The 21,959-nt window shown below is 44.2% G+C and overlaps 2 protein-coding genes across 2 annotated transcripts in view; one reads left to right on the forward strand and one right to left on the reverse strand.

Annotated features, from left to right (window-relative positions):
* Window positions 1-561: 561 nt before the first annotated feature.
* On the reverse strand, window positions 562-6,148 carry CUNH2orf68 (chromosome unknown C2orf68 homolog). Its single transcript, XM_047068367.1, has 4 exons — window positions 5,962-6,148; window positions 5,765-5,883; window positions 4,634-4,785; window positions 562-4,268 (listed from the first exon to the last, which is right to left on the reverse strand). Exons 1-4 carry the CDS (start codon window positions 6,066-6,068, stop codon window positions 4,146-4,148), a joined length of 501 nt encoding a protein of 166 aa, XP_046924323.1. The 5' UTR covers window positions 6,069-6,148; the 3' UTR covers window positions 562-4,145.
* A 1,020-nt stretch (window positions 6,149-7,168) lies between these two features.
* USP39 (ubiquitin specific peptidase 39) overlaps window positions 7,169-21,959 on the forward strand; it is a 34,837-nt gene continuing 20,046 nt past the window's right edge. The window contains exons 1-5 of the mRNA XM_047068365.1: window positions 7,169-7,465; window positions 12,261-12,330; window positions 14,093-14,187; window positions 14,951-15,087; window positions 16,315-16,467. Of these exons, the coding sequence (XP_046924321.1) occupies window positions 7,198-7,465; window positions 12,261-12,330; window positions 14,093-14,187; window positions 14,951-15,087; window positions 16,315-16,467 (723 nt within the window). The 5' untranslated portion in view covers window positions 7,169-7,197. The remainder of the gene's footprint in view (window positions 7,466-12,260; window positions 12,331-14,092; window positions 14,188-14,950; window positions 15,088-16,314; window positions 16,468-21,959) is intronic.

Consider the following 21,959-nt stretch of genomic DNA (forward strand, 5'->3'; position numbering starts at 1 on the left):
TTCTTTTCACCTGCCCAACGGTACTGTGAAACCTCAGCATTTCCTACCTCATTGGAAGTTTTGCAAGTCTTAGTCAACACTTAACTACACTCAGTTGAGCTGGGTTTGAGTTGCTGTCCAACCGTTATCATGGGAAGACCTGAGAAGCTACTTAGGTCCTAAACTGGCTGTTCTAATGTAAAGTAGAGGTAAGACAAGCACTCTAGAACTGTGACCCAGACAGATTTTGGCTTAATATGACAATCTCAGTAATCCCTAAAGTAGAATTACCCCAAGACAGGACTCCCTATGACAGAAGGGCTCTTTGTGTGTAGTCGGTAGGGAGGAGTCACTTATCAGAAAACAAGTGGGACCAGACATCTTTAATAGTCCCTTCTAGCTTTAATGCTACGTGAGTCTAGTTGTTATGCTCCAACCAGGACAGTTCTTAAAATAGTCAAGGCAAAGCAAGAGATGAGATTTCAAGTGCTGATTTGGTGGTGCTGAATGACTTTAGGGCAGGCATTTAATCTGTACTTCTCTTATGTACACAAGCGATTTCAAAACTCTTGGCAAAAACAGTGCTGTAAAAATAGTTAAGTTTATTGCTCAAAAAGAATACTGTTTTTGAAAAGTACCTTTCTTCCAGGATTTTCAAATAATTTGCACATTTCACTTCATTAATCCATCCACACAGCAGAAACATTGGAAATGAGGAAACAGAAGAACAGATGGCTTGTTACACATTTAACACCACAACTCAACCAGTTGAGCAACCAACCTCTCATCTGGTGGCACTGAGAAGGCAAAGGAGCCATTTACTCAGGTTTTTACTTCTAGCGTCACTCTAACTACTGGAGAAATTTGGGGTACGTGCCTATGGTGTCTTGGCCATCTGATTTCTCAGGGACAGGGCAGGAATTCAATGAGGGGGCTTAAAATGTTTCAAATAATTGTCAACATTCCATGCTGATTCTCCCAGAAGGCTCAGAGGTAGGAAGAGAATTGTCCTCCTTCCTCTTCCTATATGCAAGGGCCTCAGTTACACTTGGGAACTGGCTGGGGATCCACTACTCTACTATCCACGCATCCTGGCAAATGCACAGCAGGCTGGATAGTCACTACCCCACACGGTTTCTTCCAGCCCCACGGGCTGATCTCTAGTTGGCAGTGTCTTGCAGAGTGGATCATGAAGGTGGAATGCCCCTTTCAGAGTCTCATCCACAGGGAGAAGTGTTTGTTATTGCCCACATTGGTCCTACCGGCTGGCCAAGCTCCACAGACTCCTACACTCAGTACAAAAAGCTTTACGTTCTTCTTTTCCATTCTTGCATTACATTCTTCAAAGACTTCTATGCTTGCCAACTGGCTAGAACTCAAACTCTAGTGTTTACTCTTATACAGCCAAAAGCCCCTAAAAACTCCAGATTCCTTCTATTTATAATATCAGCCATCATGGCCCAGGAAACACAAACCCTTAAACTCCAAGGCCTACCCTCGGTAAGAACATTCATGGGCGTGAGATAGGTCTATGAGGCTCCCAGACTTTTTTTTTTAGACAGCCAAAAAAGTACCTAGTCAAATTAGGATTGATTCTGAAGCAGCCTGCCAGAAAGCTCCAGTTAGTCCGACATGGTTGCCACTGTACCAAATAGCCATGGCAGACCTCTCTGTGACATCTCTAGAGCCCGTGGGAAATGCTCTGGAACATGCTCCTTGATGGCGAAGCACTGATTTTTGAAAACTGCCGGAAGATGTCTGGAGGCAAGTCTGGTGAATACACTAGATGGTGCCAGTACCATCATGGAGCCCCGCTGAGGGGTGGCAACAAGCAAAGAGCCTGAGCTAGAAGGCTGTCAGCTGGTAGAGGGCCATCACCAGAGAAGCATTTCAGGCACATCTGGAGCAGTGGCAGCAGCATCACCAACAGGCCTCCCCTAGAGGACAACCTCTCATTTCAGTACCAGGCTTAGTGGTTTCTAGTCCTGCTGCTTAAATTAGCTAAGAGTTAGGATGCTTTCTTGGGTGGAAAATATTTTATATGCACTTGATAAGCAAAATGCCTCAAGAAAAAAGCTCACAAACAAGAAGTTCCTGTGAGTCTCTTACCTGAGAGTGTGAGGATTACATGACAAACACATAAAAGGTCACAATAGGTACACACTTCCCTTCTCACAAACAGGAATGGAGGCTAAAATTTCAGGTGCCATGCCCCCAACCTCTTCTGGTCTTGTTTCTAAATTCTGTAATAAATCCGTGAAACAGGCCATCCAGTTGTGAGAAGACAGATGCAAAAAGTATTTCCAGACTAGGAAGCCTAAGAGTTCCAGTGAAATCCTATGTCCAAGTAGGAAGGTCAGTTGAAGAGCTGGAAGACTAAAACCCCCAGTCCTCTGAGCTGCAGGAAGATTGGGGATAGAGTATGGCACAGCCTCCCTGACCTGGGAGGCTCTGGAGGGTAGTTAACATTAGAAGTCAAAAGGCACTTCCAGCCAGGCTGAGTTAAGTAGAGGGCAGACTTTCTCCTCTGAAAGTAGAACTGAGCCCAGGACTGGCAAGTTAAGGCATTTAACCTTAGGCCAGCTCTGTGGGTCAGGAACCTTCTGGTCCCTGGCCTAACTTATCCACCTCACTCACCTTCCCAGAATTCCTCCGGTACTGCAAGCTGTGGCTTGCTAGATTCTAATGATGTAGTTTAAGTAGCTGCCTTGCCCCATTCCTGAGGCGGTAGATTTTCAGGGGTGTAGGGCACAAACCAACAGTGCCCTCAGGTGTCCTTTAAGAGAAAAGCTGCTGAGATGGAAAGGCCAGACTAATCTTGAGACCCTGATGTAGAGAAACCCCCAGGGCAGGGGGACTTTGGTTTCAAGAAGTCTTAGTGTTCATGGGCTCACTTAAACCCCATACTTCAAGTCACTGAGGTCAGGTCAGTTGCTGGAAATCTGAAGTGGCTTGGAACTGCAGTGCACAGGATGTCTTGTGGACTTCTCAGATCTCAACCTAACCCTGCATTAGGGAGAATGTTCACTGAGGTGAAAGCAGTGATATTTCTAGGATCTTTAGTCTAAGGATCTCAGTTTATATACTCTTGGGAGATAGGAAAGGAAAAAGACTGAGGCAGGGGAAGGGCAGAGGAAAGACGCTCATTTTACTGCCCTTTGGGCCTTTTCTTCTTCCTCCTCCTCCTCCTCCTCCTCTTCTTCTTCTTCTTTTTTGCAACTATGGCTCCCAATAGGCAATTATTGCTTATGTTGAATTTCCCTTTGTATGTACATTCAAGACTGTTATATCACATTGGGAGAGTCGTTTCAAGCTTGTTTTGCTGATCCCTCTCTAGCCTGAGCAGAGGATGGTCTGTTCACAGCTGGGGAGGCTGAAAACTGGAATCCTGTAGCCATAACCAAGGCAGGTTGTGCTGCAGGGAACCCCTGCAGTTTAGTTCTGCCATCATCTTCTAGCTCTATCTAGACAGTGCAAAGCAGGGGGGTGTGAGAGGAATCTGCAAAAGCCATGCAATCTGCAAAATGAAAATCTCCCACTTCACTGGTATCAGAGTAAGTGGGAGAGCTTGTCCACAAGGTAGACCTGCAGAACTCCCCACCTCCACAGTCCTGAGCAGTTGGGAGGTGCACAGTCATATTGGAAGGTAGGGTGGAACTCATGGATTCTGAGACCAAAAGAGGAGAGAATGGAAAGAACAAAGAAACAGCTGAAAAAAAAAGACCTAGGAAAACGTGGATGGAAGTGAGAAGCTAGGAACAAAGGAACCATGAAGCAACAAACACAGTTCAGTGAGCTGGGTGGAGTGCAGCAGCTAGGTGTCCTATGGCATCTGACCTCAGTAAGAAAGCAGCATGTTAGCACAAGCTATTATAAACCTCAGTTCTCCCTGGAATCTCTGCTTCCAGGACACCAAGCTAGCCAAACAAAATTTTTGAATTCCAGAATACTAGGCTGGTCAAATGGGCCAAGATACAAGAAAGAATGGCTGCAAAGGAGGTGGCCAGGCTTGTCCCTGCAAGACCTTATTCCTATGGATGTGTCAGCTTGGGGTGTGTCGGTGTGTGTGTGTCTCGAGATCAGTTCAAACTGGTCTTGGCACCCCCAAACCAGGAGTGAGCTCCCTGGGCAGTGAATCCAGCCTGGTGAGAATGCCTTCAGTCTGGTCAATGTCGGCTCTGGCGCTTTGCAATCTCCTCCTGGATGCGCAACTTGAGGGCCTCTCGCAGGGGTGGGTCCAGAGGCGTGTGTGCTGACACCTCCTCACTCACCCTTCCTGGATCATCGTCCTACGTGGAGGAAGAGTCGGGAAGCTCAGGGCCTGGCCTCTTCTGGAAAGGCGACCTGCCCTGTCCCTAGACAACACTCTCACAGAACTCCATTTGACTCACAGCTTCTTGCCAGTGCCTGTCATTTCCCAGGTGTCCCCTGTAATAGTGATTTTCACCTGGGGGCCACATGCCCTCCCTGTTGCCCGCTGAGAATCACTGTGTGACAGGCGTGAGTTGTGCTCAGAACATCACCCAGCAGTCTATGCTCCTAACTGGAGCCGACACTTCCCACTGGCCCTGAGGAAAATAGTGGCTCAGGCTCTGGCAGTGATTTCTAGCATGGCCCAGGACCTTCAGGCTGCAGCTGCTTCCACGAGGCATACCTGATACACGATAACTGAGGTGACCTCTCCGCTGTCTGCCTCATATTCTAAACAGAAGAGCTGATGGCCAGAAGGCTCTGGCTCGGAGCTGCCACTACTGCTGCTTTCACCGGATTCCTCACAGTCTGGATTGCTTGGGTGGGTAGAGCCATCTGGAGGGATGAATCACAGTGAGAGGGAAGAGGGGAGGGCTGTTGGAGCCCCTGCCCACATGTATGAAACATGAAAACATACCATAAAGAAAGTCCCAATCTTCCTATGGACCCTGTATGTGTGTGCATGTATCAAGTGTGCTGCCAATCAGTAGTTTCCTTTACCTTTGTATCCTTGCTCTGGGGCCAGCAGTCTTGTCACACACACAGTAGATATACAATGTACGTCACATAGTAGATATACAATGTACCTTCGCAGGAAAGTAGTGGAGAGGTGGATACAGCCCTGCCTGGGTTCAAATACAGGCTCTGCCATTTATTAGCTCTGAGATCTTGGGCAAGTTACTTAATCTCTCTGTGCCTCTTTCCTGACTGTGAAACAAATGATAATAGTTTCCGACTTATGATATCCCATGAAAACTAAACGAATGAACATACCCAAGATCTAACGCTAAACAAATTTAGTAATGCTAAACAAATCTAGTGCCAAGTTAGGTACTGTTATCTCTAGGTATCTGGGAAGCTTGAGAAATGGCTTTTATTGTTTTTCTTTAAAGAAAAAACCATTTTAAATACTGACTTTTGAGTTTCATTCCACAAGTATGTCCTGGTCAAGTATAGCTGTGCCAAGCTTTCTCTCCGTCACGGAGTGAGAACTCTCAAGTATAGGTGGGCAAACCAGTAGACAAACAACTTCTTGCCGGCTCCCATGTATTTCCTGTAATAGTGATGCTTAACTGGGGGCCATGGAGCCTTCCCTGTTTTCAGGGAGATTCAGGGAGCGGAGAATGGGGAGCGTCGAGGTGGGGGTTCCGGGAAGGGACGACATGAACTGAGCCTTGGGGAATAAAAAGTGTTTTTTTTGTTTTTTGGTTTTTTTTTTTTTTTTCCATTTAAAGAAAAGAGTGCATAAAGGCAAAGGGCTGGGGGCCGAAAGAGCGCGCGGGCTGGAGGAGGCAGGCGGGGTGGGCGGCCTCACCTCGGTGTCGCGGCAGGTACACCTGCAGGTCGGGCTTTCGGGGCCGCGTCGGCGCCGGCGTGTGCCGCCTCCTCGCCTTCTCCTTGGCTGCTTGTTTCACCTTCTTGTCATAGTCGTCCCTGCGGGGAGCCGAGCGGGAGTCAGAGACTGCCGGGCCAAGCTAGGCTGGGGGTGGCGGCGGCGGGGCGGGGCGGTACCGGGCGAGTTGGTTCCGTCGGATGTGGTGCACGAAGCCGTGGCTCATGTCCAGACGCCCGCCCGGCTTGCAGCAGAGTCCCGGCCCGGGATCCGGCGTCGATTCCATCTGGAGCCTTGGGGTCGGAGCCGCCGCGAATCAACGGCCCCAACGGCCGCCCTCCCGCCTGGCGAGCTTCGCACCCCGACTTCCGGCCCCCGGCCCTGGACCCGCCCCGAAAGAGCCTGCCGGGCCGAGCGGCCCGGCGCGCGGAGTTGCCTGCGCGGGTGCTGGGATGGGGCATGCGCGGCTTCCACTCTCCGTCGGGGCTTTTCTTTGTGAAATTAGCAATAGGAAACAGGACTTAGGCTTACTGCTGATGCATCAGAAAATTCAGAAAAACACAGACGCTGACTCCACTCAGCGTTCGGTGTGGAGTCTTCCTTTGCTTTTTGTGTGATAAAATGCTGTGAAACTCCCGTCGCCAGTTGCGTGACCTCAGCTATTGAGCTCCGGTGCCTCAGTTTCCTCATTTGTGAACAAGGTAACTGAGAGCATCTACCTCAAAAGAGGTTGTGAGGAGGTAAGTGCCCTGGCAGGGCACAGAGCAGCACCCCGCCACCAGGCAGCCCCAGGAAGACTGCTGGGGACCGGGACACCCCTTCCAGCCGGCGAAGCTCCTGAGCCCACCCTACCCATGTCTTAACTCTCCCTGCAGAAGGACTCAGCGCTTGTAGAATATGCATGACTGGTTTTCTAGTCTTTTTTTTTTTTGGATGTTTACTTATTTATTTTGAGAGAGAGAGCAGCAGCACAGGAGTTGGAGGCGGGAGGGGCAGAGACAGAGGGAGAGAATCCCAAGTAGGCTCTGTGCTCTCAGCATGCAGAACCCGCCGTGGGGCTCCATCCAGCACTGTGGGATCATGACCTGAGCCAAAATCGAGAGTCAGAGGCTTAACCGACTGAACCACCGAGGCGCCCCAACAGCTTCTACACCAATGAAAGGTTCCCCCTCTGTCAGCTGCAAATTTTGGGAAAGGTGGCAGTAGGCCCGCATGGTGTTCTCAGGCCCCCGCCCAGACCTAAAGGGACCACAAGAAGTGCAGCACTTCCCAGAAGTTTCTCCAGGGGAAATGTGTCCACAATGCGGACTCGTAGAGAGCCCTGGGCTGGCTAACAGCGCCGCTCCTGATTGGGTGCCTGCCGCGCGCTCTGGCGTGCTTTGAGCTTGCGCAGAACGACCCGGCCGGTAGTGGCAATGTCCGGCCGGTCCAAGCGTGAGTCTCGTGGTTCCACCCGCGGGAAGCGCGAGTCCGAGTCGAGGGGCAGCTCGGGTCGCGTCAAGCGGGAGCGAGATCGGGAGCGGGAGACAGAGGCGCCGAGCTCCCGGGGCAGCCCAGTGCGTGTGAAGCGGGAGGTCGAGCCTGTGAGCGCGCGCGAGGCCCCGACGCCGGTCGTCCCGGCGGTGCGAGTGAAGCGGGAGCGCGAGGCTGACGAGGACTCCGAGCCTGAGCGGGAGGTGCGAGGTGCGCGGGGCTGGGCCGGGCGCGGGCTCCACTCTTGGGTTCTCCTTTTCCTCTCGACTCCCTTTCCTTGGGAGTGAGGGTGGGGGTGGGGCATTCACCCTCCAGTCGTGTCGGCGACAGGCCTCCACTGCGTTTTAACGAGGACAGCACTAGTCTTAGTGAAAACCGCACCTTTGATGTTTTAACAACAGTAGAAATAACAGCATCTGCCCTTTATCGAATACCTAACGTGTGCCAGGCGCTGTGCTAATTACTTTTGTACATAACTGGAAAATCAGTTACTAAACTATGTTATCTCCTTCAGTGTTTACAAAACACCTGATTTGTGAGTTCTGTTGTATCTGGAATGTGACCATGTAGCGTCAAGATCCTGAACCCTGGGCACCTCCGCCACACTGCTTTGCCATTCTTTACCTGGACTGAGTCACTGTGGTTTGGGAAAGTGGGTTTTACCTGGCTGTCCCTATGAAAATTAGTGGAGGTAGTTCTGGAGGCTGTGACCTTTGGGAGCCATTCTAACAACTGCTAGTGAGTCTTAACTCCCTTCCATGACTGCAGCCTTTTGCCAGCTTTCTCTGGATTCCTGCTTCGCTTGACACTCTCTGATTCCTAGAGACCTCTTTACCCGTCCTTAGCTTCCTTTTAGTGGGCTGCCTTTTCCAATTTGTTGATATCCTACCAGTTGTTAAGTACATTTCCACCACTTGTGAAGCTTTCCCTTTTCACTGCAATTACATTTCCTTCACTGAACTTGAAACTCCTGACTTGAACCTGTTCCTATATACTTGTTTTGTGGAGAGTTAGTAAAAGCCTACTGAAGTAGCAAGTGAATATATCACTATACTTACATGCTAAGGGTGGGATTCATGGGAGGAGTTCCTAGTTCTCCAAGACTTTATAATTCTGCCTTCTGGTCCTGGTTATCTGTATATGATTATATTTTAACATTAACTCTTGAAGTTCTTACAGTCTTCTGTTTGACATATTTTTGTATTACAGAAGTACACCTGTCCAGAATAGCACCTTACTCATAGAAAGTGCTTGATAAATATTTTTGAGTAATTAATAATTTCAGGGCATTCTTTGCCCTTCTTAAATACCTTATCAGCTTCTGGTTTCCCTTTCTTTGGAAGAGAAATTGTTTTTTAGGTATCTTGCTTAGTTGTGATAAAGGAGATTATTTTCTTTGGAACAGGCTAGAATCCCAGTTGCTATTCTGGCTTGTCTCCCCCCCCCCCCCCCCCCGCCACCCCAACTCCCTTTTATTTTTATGGTGAAATAGATCACAGGTACTAAGATGGATTGAATATAATGCACAATTATAGTTTAAAGAAGAAAGAGCAATCCCTATCAAAATAACACCAGCATTCTTCACAGAGCTAGAACAAACAATCCTCAGATTTGTATGGAACCAGAAAAGACCCCCAATAGCCAAAGCAATCTTGAAAAAGAAAACCGAAGCTCAAGGCATCACACTCTCAGACTTCAGGCTGTATTACAAAGCTGTAATCATCAAGACAGGATGGTACTGACACAAAAGCAGACACTCTGATCAATGGAACAGAATAGAGAACCCAGAAATGGACCCACAAACTTATGGCCAACTAATCTTTGACAAAGCAGGAAAGAACATCCAATGGAATAAAGACAGTCTTTTCAAATGGTGCTGGGAAAACTGGACAGTGACATGCATAAAAATGAACCTGGACCACTTTCTTACACCATACACAAAAATGAACTCAAAATGGATGAAAGACCTAAATGTAAGACAGGAAGCCATCAAAATCCTAGAGAAGAAAGCAGGCAAAAACCTCTTTGACCTCAGCCACAGCAACTTCTTACTCAAGACATCTCCGGACGCAAGGGAAACAAAAGCAAAAGTGAACTATTGGGACCTCATCAAAATAAGAAGCTTCTGTACAGCAAAGAAAACAATTAGCAAAACTAAAAGGCAACTGACAGAATGGGAGAAAATATTTGCAAATGACATATCAGATAAAGGGTTAGTGTCCAAAATCGATAAAGTACTTATCAAACAACACTCGAAAAACAAATAATCTAGTGAAGAAATGGGCAAAAGACACGAATAGACACTTCTTCAAAGAAGACATCCAGATGGCAAACAGACACATGAAAAAATGCTCAATCAACATCACTCATCATCAGGGAAAGACAAATCAAAACCAGTATGAGATACCATGTCACACCTTTCAGAATGGCTAACGTTAACAACTCAGGCAAAAACAGATGTTGGCGATGATGTGGAGAAAGAGGATCTCTTTTGCATTGTTGGTGGGAATGCAGACTGGTGCAGCCACTCTGGAGAACAGTATGGAGGTTCCTCAAAAAATTACAACTACCCTATGAGTCAGCAATTGCTCTACTAGGTATTTACCCAAGGGATACAGGTGTGCTGTTTCAAAGGGACACATGCACCCCCATGTTTATAGCAGCACTATCGACAATAGCCAAGGTATGGAAAGAGCCCAAATGTCCATCGATGGATGAATGGATAAAGATGTGGTGTGTGTGTGTATATATATATATATATATGTATACACACACATACAATGGAGTATTACTTGGCACTCAAAAAGAATGAAATCTAGGGGCGCCTGGGTGGCGCAGTCGGTTGAGCGTCCGACTTCAGCCAGGTCACGATCTCGCGGTCCGTGAGTTCGAGCCCCGCGTCAGGCTCTGGGCTGATGGCTCAGAGCCTGGAGCCTGTTTCCGATTCTGTGTCTCCCTCTCTCTCTGCCCCTCCCCCGTTCATGCTCTGTCTCTCTCTGTCCCAAAAATAAATAAACGTTGGAAAAAAAAAAATTAAAAAAAAAAAAGAATGAAATCTTGACATTTGCAACAACATGGATGGAACTGGAGGGTATTATGCTAAGTGAAATTACAGTCAGAGAAAGACAAATATATGACTTCACTCATATGAGGAATTTAAGATACTAAACAGATGAACATAAGGGAAAGGAAGCAAAAAGAATATAAAAATAGGGAGGGGAACAAAACATAAGAGACTCTTAAATATAGAGAACAAGTGAGGATTGCTGGAGGGGTTGCGGGAGGGGGGATGGGCTAAATGGGTAAGGGGCATTAAGGAATCTACTCCTGAAATCATTGTTGCACTATACGCTAACTAACTTGGATGTAAATTAAACAATAAATAAATTTAAAAATACATATTAAAAAAATAAAGAAGAATGAACATTTACATCCTTAAATTTACCACTTGTCAATAACTGTGAAGGGTTTGAGATTTTATTTGCAAGCTGCCTAATTAGCCTGCTACAGGTTTTTGGATGCTGATGAAGATGGGACTAGTTCCTATAGTGTCATTTCCCACAGTGCAATATGAAGAGGACACATACTCACAGTGGGTGGCCTTACTGGAGAGGAACTCTGGGCTTACAGAACTTAAATCTTTCATAATAGTCTGAATTTGCCTCCCCTTTGCTCTGTAGGGAGACTCTCTGTCTTCTAATGCTGTTTGCTATACAAATATTCTTGACAAGATAATCTGGAGGCAGACAGTGCCTTTGGTCACAATATGGGCAGAAACATGAGAGACCTATGGAGAATTGTCTCCTAATGCTATTCAGCTTAAGAAGTGGTATGTAACCAGTACCTTAGAAGGTCCCTTAGGCCCCTTCCTAGTTGTATTTGCCTTCCTTGTTTGGGAATTCGCTATTCTATATATTGGAATACTCTTATGTGCTATTTTGATTTTTTTTTTCATTTCTACTTTTATTTATTTTTTAAGTTTCTTTGTGTTAATTTTCGAGAGAGAGAGACAGCACAAGTAGGGGAGGGACAGAGAGGGAGACATAGAATGTGAAGCAGGCTGCAGGCTCTGAGCTGTCAGCACAGAGCCCAGTGCAGGGCTCAAACTTGTGAACTGCGAGATCATGACCTGTGCCGAAGTTGGACACTTAATTGACTGAGCCACCCAGGCGCCCTGTATTTTTAGTTTTACTTCATATATGTATCCCTAAGTAGTACTGTGTTTTATTTTGTATTTGATGTAAATAGAATCATATGTATGTGGTCTTCTGATTTACCTTTTGTTTTTGTTTTTTTTGCTGACCATATTTTTGAGGTTCATTCAAATAGATATTCATGGCTACATAGTGTTCTATTGGTGATACCAGAATACATTTATTTATTTTATTTGTGGCGGATATTTGGTTTGTTTCCAATTTGGGCCCTTTCAGGTATGCTGCTATAAATATTTTTAGTTAGGCACTTCCAGCGTACATGTGCGAAAGTTTCTCTCAGGTTTATAAGTAGAGATTGCTGGGTCAGAGTTCTACATATTTTCAGCTTTGATCTTGCTGTACTATTTTCCAAGAGGTTGTAACAGTTTACATTCCCACCAGCAGTTACAGGAACATTTCAATTGCTCTATGTATTTGCCAACACTTGGAATTTTCCGATTTTATTTCTTTCCTTCTATGGTAGATATGAAGTGGTGTATTATTGTCCAGGGAAATTTGCATTTTCTTGGTTGTTGAGGATATTTTCCTCATTTTCTGTTGGGTTGTCTTTTATTGTTTCACCAATTTCTTTATGTAATCTGCAAATGAATCGTTTTTTGGTTCTATGAGTTTCACATATATTCTCCCAATTTGGCACTTGTTCCATTAGTGGGCTTTTTGGTGTATTGCCATGCCTCCTGTGTAGGAGCTCATCCTGTTTAGTTTTTCTCATTTCTGGGTTTCTTTGTACTAGTAGTTCACCCTGAGTACTGGTTTCCCATTTTCACAGCCTGTGATGATTTTCCTTTCAGCAAAGAATGGCCGCGTGGATTCTGAGGACCGGAGGAGCCGCCATTGCCCGTACCTGGATACCATTAACAGGTTAGTAGGACAGGGATGTCAAGGGCAGCACAGAATGATGGATTCTATGCAGGAAGTGCATAGATTTGACTCTGTGTCAAATGATCACAAATTTTATTCTTTTTAAAGCTTTCTGCCCAGAAGATTGTGCTTCTTGCCGTATTTATTAATCTTTGTCTTTTAATATAAAGTGTTAGGGGGCATTTTTTTTTTTAAGGGTGGGCACATGCATAAAGAGCTTTTAGCTTAGTTTGAATTTGTTTGGTGGAATAACAGAGTGCATAGTGTACTTAAAATGACGGTAGCAAATTTAAATACTTTTTGAGCACTCACTACGTGCTAGGTACTACTCTAGGTGGCTGGAATTCAACAGAGAAAAGAAAAACAGGTGTGTCCTAAAACAGAGGTAGTTACCTCATCCCTGTTTCTTTTCTTTGATTCCAGGTGGCATCTTACAGTGCTTTTCAACTTATGCTCTAAGGTTGTAGTGCTAATAGAAGTTTTCTTGGTAGTGGAGTTACTCTTTATTTTTTTTTAATTTTTAATTTTTTTTTTTTAACGTTTATTTATTTTTGAGACAGAGAGAGACAGAGCATGAACGGGGGAGGGTCAGAGGGAGAGAGAGGGAGACACAGAATCTGAAATAGGCTCCAGGCTCTGAGCTGTCAGCACAGAGCCCGACGCGGGGCTTGAATTCACGAACCGCGAGATCATGACCTGAGCTGAAGTCGGAAGCTTAACCGACTGAGCCACCCAGGCGCCCTGTGGAGTTACTCTTTATAAGGGCTATCTGTTGTGGCAGGCACAAGCCATTTATGGCTAATGACTTGAAACATGGCTTGAGGAACCAAGTTTCAAATTTTATTTTTTTTAAATGTTTATTTTTGAGAGAGAGAGAAAGAGAGAGCACGAGAGCATGTGCACAAGTTGGGGAGGGGCAGAGAGAGAGGGAGAGAATCCCAAGCAGGCTCCACACTGCCAGTGCAGAGCCCGACCTAAGGCTTGAACCCATGAACCATGAGGTCATGACCTGAGCACAATCAAGAGTCAGATGCTTAACTAACTGAGCCACCCAGGTGCCCCAAATTTTAATTATTTAGAAATTTCATTATCAACTTGTGGCTCTTGCTTCCTTTAATGGACAGTATAGCTTTACTGGGACCAGTAACAATTAATTAGAGTTAATATTTGAGGAGAAATCTCTTTGTCACCTTTGGATTCAATAAAAGTAAAGTTTTTTTGTCCCTTAACCTGCCTGGTACTCATATAGCATTACTTTGCAGTTGAATAAGTAGATCGATTTGTAGGTATTCTCCTAATATTCAGGTTTCCCATTTACTTTTATGGACAAAAATAGGTTTTTCTTCTATAAAAGGGTTTGTTCACTCTTGATATCCTTCCACCCCCAGCCTTTTAATTTGGAATGCTGTTGAGGTCCTGTCACTTTAGTCCTACTTGTAGCTTTTCCTCCAGAGAAAGCGACTGCAATGAAAGGTTCTCTACTGGTTGTAAATTTAAAAAAAAGAAAAAAGATGGTCGCTGGCATTGTGTGTCTAGTACAGATACTTTGACACTGCTTTGGGACTTGGTGGGTGAGGTTGCTATAGTAAATGTTGAGGAGAGGAATAGTTAATGTTTCTCACAGTTTATAGAAGGTTGTTGAACTATCTCTGAAGGATGCTATGTGACATTGTGCAGTGTGGAGCCAATGCTGCTTCTCTTGAGCGCTTTCCTAGACCTCTGTCCCTATTAATTGTTTTTTTCTTTGGTTTGGTTATTTTAGGAGTGTGCTGGACTTTGACTTTGAGAAACTGTGTTCCATCTCCCTTTCACATATCAATGCATATGCCTGTCTGGTGTGTGGCAAGTACTTTCAGGGTAAATAAGCACTGTGCATTTTATTTTATTTGTTTTAAATGTTTAAACAATGTTTATTTGTTTTTGAGAGAGAGAGAGAGGGATCGTGAGCTGGGGAGAGGCAGAGAGAGAGGGAGAGAGAGAATCCTAAGCAGGCTCCATGTTGTCAGTGTTGAGCCCTATGTCGGGGCTCGATTTCATGAACCGTGAGATCATGAGCTGACCTGAGACCAAGAGTCAGATGCTTAACTGACTGAGCCACCCAGGCTCCCCAGTGTTGTGCATTTTAAACTTGTGAAGTTTTCAGCGCCAGCTACAGGTCTCCTCTAGAGAGATTTTTTTTTTCTTCAGTTTTTAATGTTTATTTTTGAGAGAGAGAGACAGAGCTCAAGCGGGCGAGGGGCAGAGAGGGAGGGAGACACAGAATCTGAAGCAGGCTCCAAACTCTGAGTTGTCAGCACAGAGCCTGATGTAGGGCTTGAATCCATGAACCGTGAGATCGTGACCTGAGCTGAGGTCGGACGCTTAACCAACTAAGCCACCCACCCGGCCCTCTCTAACCAGTGTCTTAATGCCATCCAAGGAATAAAGTACTAATGTGCTATTCTTTCTTGCTAACTTTTGTGGTGAGAAAAGTTCATGTAGGAGATTCATTGCACAGATGGTGTAGTACTTTGTTTTTGCCAATATTAATACGTTCCAGTACAAAATACTGAAGGAAAATCAAATCTGATTTGTCTCTCTCTGGCATCTGCCCTACACTGCCTTTCATTCTTCCTTACAGGCCGGGGTTTGAAGTCTCATGCCTACATTCACAGTGTCCAGTTTAGCCACCATGTCTTCCTCAACCTCCACACCCTCAAGTTTTACTGCCTTCCAGATAACTATGAGATCATCGATTCCTCGCTGGAGGATATCACAGTATGTATCCAGGAGGCTGGTTTGGAACTAGTTCTCTTGGGGACCAGCCTAGGGCTCCTGGGGATCTGCCCACCCCGAGGTTAGGGAAGAATCTCCATTTCTCGGGCTTGGAGAGCCTCCTTTCCCTTTGGGAGCAACAAGAGAGACCTTAGTAAGAAGGTCTGGATTCATAATTGTGGCCTATGGTCTGCAATCTAGTGGCTGTTTCTGCTTCTAACATTGTGGGTTAGGACTAAAGAAATGCAGCTACTTTCTAATTGGGGTGAAAGCATTTTTGTGAAGTATATTACCTTCCACACTTTGGAGGAAGGATATGAATTAGGCCTGGTGTAGGATAGTGGTTACCAAGCTGCATACCAGCTCATGACTACTTTTGATATGCTGCCCAAATGGCCAGTGCCTCCCATCTGTGGGCTCTGGTGTGTGATCTGTGCCAAGAGTCATTGTACTTAAGAGATCATAGAAAGTCTTCTTGGGTTTGATTCATGTTGGAACTATTGATTATTGTTTATTTTTTAGCAAGGGTCTGTGTATTCATGCTGAATGCTTTGTTCATTTTTAAGGAAAGCTTAGTGTCGAGTGTTTGAAACACTATGCTACTTTTATAAATTTTATATGCCTGTTAATAGTTGAGGTTAAAGTAGTTATGGATGGTAATTAGAGAGAGGAACTGAAGTAAGTACAAGGTCCCCAAGAGACTTAGTAGAGACCTCTCTGCAGCCCTTTATGTGATGACCCTTATAGGTTTAGGACCGGGGAAGGTTCTGCTCCTGCCCCTCCAGCCATAGGGAGTATCAGATCTCAGATTTGCACAGAGGTGGGGAGGCATTCCTGCTTCTGCGCTGGGTCTGTACCAGTCCTGTGTGAGGTCTCACCTGACACTCAGACTCCTGCTGCTTGCAGAGACGTGTGTGTCCTCCAGTTTTGGACCGTTGTTTATCATGGAGTTGGCCAGATGTGAGGTCTGAAGAAAGACCTGGGGATTCAGTGATTTTGGGTTAAACACAGAGATCCCCTTCTAGATTAGTAAGGAGAGGGCCTGTTCAATGTTACCTCAGCTTTTATACCTATTGTTGGGAGCTCTTTGGTTGGGAGCCCTTTGGTTGTGTGATGAGACATTCATGACCAAAGTATGTTTTGTTTTTGACAGAAATTGCTATTTCACATAGCTCTTGTGAACTCTGTAGACAGTCCTGAAACATCTTGGAATTTTCTTTTGCTTTGCAGTATGTGTTGAAGCCCACTTTCACAAAGCAGCAGATTGCAAACTTGGACAAGCAAGCCAAATTGTCCCGGGCATATGATGGGACCACTTATCTGCCGGGTATCGTGGGCTTGAATAACATAAAGGCCAATGACTATGCCAACGCTGTCCTTCAGGTAGGATCAAGATGGGAACAGTGATGGGGAGAGGAGGTAACCTGAGAACACTGTGAAGGTCAGCTAAGAAGTGACTGCCTTCTGGTAGAGTCAAATGGTACCTGGAGACACCAAGTCTTGCTGAGGATTCTACTTAACTATTTGCACCAAACATAGCATTCCTATGTCTGCTCAAAGGGCTGTTGCCCGATGGTGAGGCTTTTTCTAGCCTCTGGGCTCATGGCCTCTGTAGTTTTCAGGGAATGAAGGATAGAATGAGTGTGTGGCCTAGCAGTACCGAATAAGAAACACATGTGTTAGATGATGCATCTTTTCTTTTTTTAATAGCGCAGATGTTCCTTGTGCTGGCTATCTGAGGTCTTGATCCTGCTCCTGCGCTTAAGCTCCAAAGTGGGGCATACAGAAAGCCAAAGTTCTCCTGTTTGCAATTAAGTTTTGTTTTCTAAAAAATTAACGACCTGGGGTGCTTGGGTGGCTCAGTTGGTTAAGGGTCCGACTCTTGATTTCGGCTCAGGTCATAATCTCACAGTTCGTGGGTTTGAGCCTTGCATTGAGCTCTGTGCTGGCAGTATGGAGCCTGCTTGGGAATCTTTCTCTCTCTGTCCCTCCCCCACTCTCTCAAAAATAAATAAACATTAAAAAATTATATGAGTATTACATATACATTGTAGAAAAATTAGAACATGTTAGTAAGCACAATTAAGAACATTAACAATAATCTTGCTTCGTTGACCACAAAAATTAATTAAAATTTATAAACATAAACACTTAAGGGATGGGTGGAAGATGTAGAAAGTATAAAGAATGAAGGCTTCATTCTTTCCTTTCTCTAGTACTCTGTCCTGCTTAAAATGTATGAAATCAATACAGGCACACTTTATTTTATTGTGCTTCACTTTATTGTGCCTCACTGACATTGTGCTTTTTACAAATTGAAGGTTTGTGGCAACCCTGTGTCAAGGAACTCCTTCAGCACCATTTTCCTGGCAACATTTGCTCACTTCGTGACTATGTCACATTTTGGTAATCCTTGCAATGTTTTAGGCTTGTTACTATACATATAAAATATACATATATATGTATATGTACTGTGTGTATATATGTGGTCATATGCATATACTATATATGTATATGTATATTTTGTAGCTTATTTATTGGGGGGGCAGGGCAGAGAGAAGAGAGAATTCCAAGCAGGCTTTGCAGTGTTAACACAGAGCCTGATGTGGGACTCATACCCACGAACTCATGAGGCCATTACCCGAGCCAAAGTCAAGAGTCGGATGTTTAACCAACTGAGCCACCCAGGCACCCCTGTTAATTATATTTGAATCGCTGCAATTTCATGGTAAAACTTTAGTGGATGAGGAGTTGCTTCTTATGTCTGAGCAAAGAATGGGGTATCTTGAGATGGAATCTACTGGTGAAGACGCTGTGAGGATTGTTGAAATGACAAAGGATTTGGAATGTTACATAAACTTGGATGACAAAGCCAATAACAAGGTTGGAGAGGATTGACTCCAATTTTGAAAGTTCTGCTGTGGGTAAAATACTAACAAACAGCATCACATGCCAGGGAGAAATTGTTCATGCAAGGAAGAGTCTGTTGATGCGGCAAACTTCATTGTCGTCTTGTTTTAATAAACTGCTGGAGTCATCCCGGTTTCAGCAACATGATCAGTCAGTAGCTATCAGCATGGAGGCAAGACCCTCCACCAGTATAAAGATGACTCACTGAAAGCTCAGATGTTGGAGGGCATCTGGGCTGCTCAGTCAGTTCAGCATCTGACTCTTGATTTCAGCTCAGATCATGATCTCACAGTTGCTAAGATCAGGCCCTGCATTAGGCCCTGCATCAGACTCTGTCTGCACTGACAGTACAGAGCCTTCTGGGGATTCTCTCTCTCTCCCTTTCTCTTTCTGCCCCTCCCCCTTGTGGGTGCACATTTGCTCGCTCTCTTAAAAAAAATAAATCTTAAAAAAAAAACTCAGATGATAGCATTTTTTTAGCAATAAAGTAATTTTTTTTAACGTTTATAGATTTTGGAGAGTGGGGGAGGGGCAGAGTGAGAGAGAGAGAATCCCTAGAAGACTTCACACTGTCAGCGCAGAGTCCTACTTGGGGTTTGATCCCATGAACCATGAGATCATGACCTGAGCCGAAATCAAGAGTTGGGCGCTTAGGGGTGCCTAGGTGGTGCAGTCGGTTAAGCGTCCGACTTCAGCCAGGTCACGATCTCGCGGTCCGTGAGTTCGAGCCCCGCGTCAGGCTCTGGGCTGATGGCTCAGAGCCTGGAGCCTGTTTCCGATTCTGTGTCTCCCTGTCTCTCTGCCCCTCCCCCGTTCATGCTCTGTCTCTCTCTGTCCCAAAAATAAATAAAAGTTGAAGAAAAAAAAAAAAAAAGAGTTGGGCGCTTAACCGACTGAGCCACCCAGGTGCCCCTAAATTACTTAACTTGAAAGTATTTTTAAATTAAGGTATTCACGTTGTTTTTTTAGACATAGGCTATTGCACACTTAATAGACTATAGTATAGTAGAAACATAACCTTATGATGGACTGGGAAACCAAAAAATCCCTTTGACTCTCTTTATTGTATTATTAGCTTTATTGTAGTGGTCTGAAACCGAACCTGTAATACCTCCGAAATATGCCTGTACATATTCTTGTTCAGCATCTTTAATGATTACATGTTAATTCAATTCGTGAATGAATTATAGTTTATTTAACCATCATATCTTGTATTAATGCATTTAGGGCCTAGATTCTAGACTGTAGGCTGTTTGTAGCAATTTACAAACCCATCAGCAACACAAGAGAGTTCTTCATCTTGCATTGTGTCTGTTACACTGTTATTTTTTTCCCATTTTGATACATTTAACCTACCTTTTGTTTATTCACTTCTAAAGTTGATTACTTGTATTTTTTCAAGTGTTGATGGGCCGTGTGCTCGTTTTTCTGTTGGTAGTTTATTTTGCTGAACTCTGAAAAATATGTATTAGCGTTTTTCTGTTATATATGTTGCAAAGATTTCCTTCTAGTTCTTATTTGGCCTTTAAACTTTGATTATGGTATTTTTGCATAAAGAATTTGGATAAAAAAATTATGAAAGTGTATCTGTCAGTTTTGGCATCTGCCCCTGATGTCATACCTAGACCCTGGAAAGGTTAAATGCTTAAGTAGAGAGAAAAAGACTTACAGGTTGAACAGATAGGATTTGAACATGGTCAGTACAGTTAGCCTTGGCTTTGTGAGGGGTTTCAGTTCCCATAGGAAGTTTTTATTTTTAAAATAAGTAGATGAACAAATCCTCTGTGATATAATTGCCACTACAATGGGATTGAATGGACGAAGTATTCCATCTGGAGGCTGAATGATTTCCGTCTGACACATACTTTTTTGTATTGTTGCTGAAAGCAGAGAGCAACCTCTCTCCACAGCGTGGATAAGTGAGAACTAGGATGAACTTTGTCCATACTTCTTTCTTTATTTATTAATTTATTTTTGTAAAGTTTATTTATTTATTTTGAGAGAGACAGAGAGTGCATGTGTGCACACATGTGCAGGGGAGGGCGAGAGAGGGGAAAGGAGAGAGAAAATCCCAAGCAGGCTTCACCCTGTCAGTGCAGAGCCCAACATGGGGCTCGAATTCACAAACTGAGATCATGACCTGAGCCGAAATCAAGAGTTCAACGCTCAACCGACTGAGCCACTCAGCCCCCATACTTCTTTCCTTTAGATAATAACCCTTTTTTTTTTAGTAATTATTCTCTAGGCATGAAGTCCTTGTTTATTTAGGTGAGCTAAGCTTGTAGGGGCTTTCCCAATTACCTCTGTTGCAGTATTCCCTGTGTCCTGAGTTGTCTTCCTCTAAGATGCCTAGGTTTATTGTATTTAGCAGAAACCTCTATCCTCCTTTCTAAACGGATTACCTTGCCAAAGAAAGTTGTGCTCATAGTAAGCACAGTGCTGTTAAAGATTCACAAACCCATCAGGAGGGACCTGTAGGGAGATGGCATTTATTTAGGGTCTGTTCTGTGGTTTCCCTCCCAGTTTTGTAGCTCATACTAATGAGCTTTATTTCTTCCTGAACCAACATGGCTAGTCTTTATCTTTCTTTAATGAGGTAAAATTTATGATTATTATTATTATTACTGTTTTAATTTTAATTTTAGTTAACATACAGTGCAATATTGGTTTCAGGAGCAGAATTCAGTGATTCATCAGTTACATACAACACTCAGTGCTCATCATAGCGTGTGCCCTCCTTAGTACCCATCTCCCACCCACCTCCCTCCATTACCCATAGCTTGTTCTGTATCATTAAGAGTCTCTTGTGGTTTGTTTCCTTCTCTTCACCCCCCTGCCCTGCCCATTCCCATGTGTTCATCTGTGTTGTTTCTTAAGTTCCACATATGAGTGAAATCATATGGTATTTGTCTTTCTCTGATTGACTTACTTTGCTTTGCATAATACATTCCAGCTTCGTCCACGTCATTGCAGATGGCAAGATTTCATTCTTTTTGATGGCCAACAAATACTTCATTGTGTTTATATACACCACATCTTCTTTATTCATTCATCAATCGATGGACATTTGGGCTCTCTCCATAGTTTGGCTATTGTTGATAATGCTGCTGCTGTATACATTGGTGTGCATGTACCCTTTTGCATCTGTATTTTTGTATCCTTTGGGTAAATAAATATCTAATGGTGCAATTGCTGGATTGCAGAGTAGTTCTGTTTGGTAAAATTTATTTTTGTTCTCCTAAACCTTTTGGCCATTTTTTTTTTTTTAATTTTTTTTTTCAACGTTTTTATTTATTTTTGGGACAGAGAGAGACAGAGCATGAACGGGGGAGGGGCAGAGAGAGAGACACAGAATCGGAAACAGGCTCCAGGCTCTGAGCCATCCGCCCAGAGCCTGACGCGGGGCTCGAACTCACAGACCGCGAGATCGTGACCTGGCTGAAGTCGGACGCTTAACCGACTGCGCCACCCAGGTGCCCCTGGCCATTTTTGATCATAACAGAATTAATCACTTTTATATATATGTTCATTTTGTATCATTTTTATATATAATTATATTAATTTTTGTTATTTTATTTTATATTTATTTATTATCACTCTTTCAATAAATACCACACTTGGGAAAAACACCAAACTTTATTAAGATGACTTTCATGTTATTTAAAAAAATTTTTTTTAATGGTTTTATTTATTTTTGAGAGAGAGAGAGAGACAGTACTAGTAAGGGAGGGACAGAGAAAGAGAGAGACACAGAATCCAAAGCAGACTCCAGCGTCTGAGCTGTCAGCACAGAGCCCAACACAGGGCCTAAACTTGTGCATGGCGAGATCATGACCTGAGTCTAACTGAAGTTAGATGTTTAACCGACTAAGCCACCCAGGCACCCCGTTTTTTTAAAGTTTTTTTTTTTAATGTTTTTATTTGTTTTTTAGAGAGAGAGACAGAGTACTAATGAGGGAGGGACA

The sequence above is a fragment of the Lynx rufus genome, unplaced genomic scaffold (assembly GCF_022079265.1).
Source record: "Lynx rufus isolate CCGP_SWC_20201006 ecotype Redwood Valley unplaced genomic scaffold, mLynRuf1.p SCAF_8, whole genome shotgun sequence".
In the NCBI taxonomy this organism is placed as follows: Eukaryota; Metazoa; Chordata; class Mammalia; order Carnivora; family Felidae; genus Lynx; species Lynx rufus.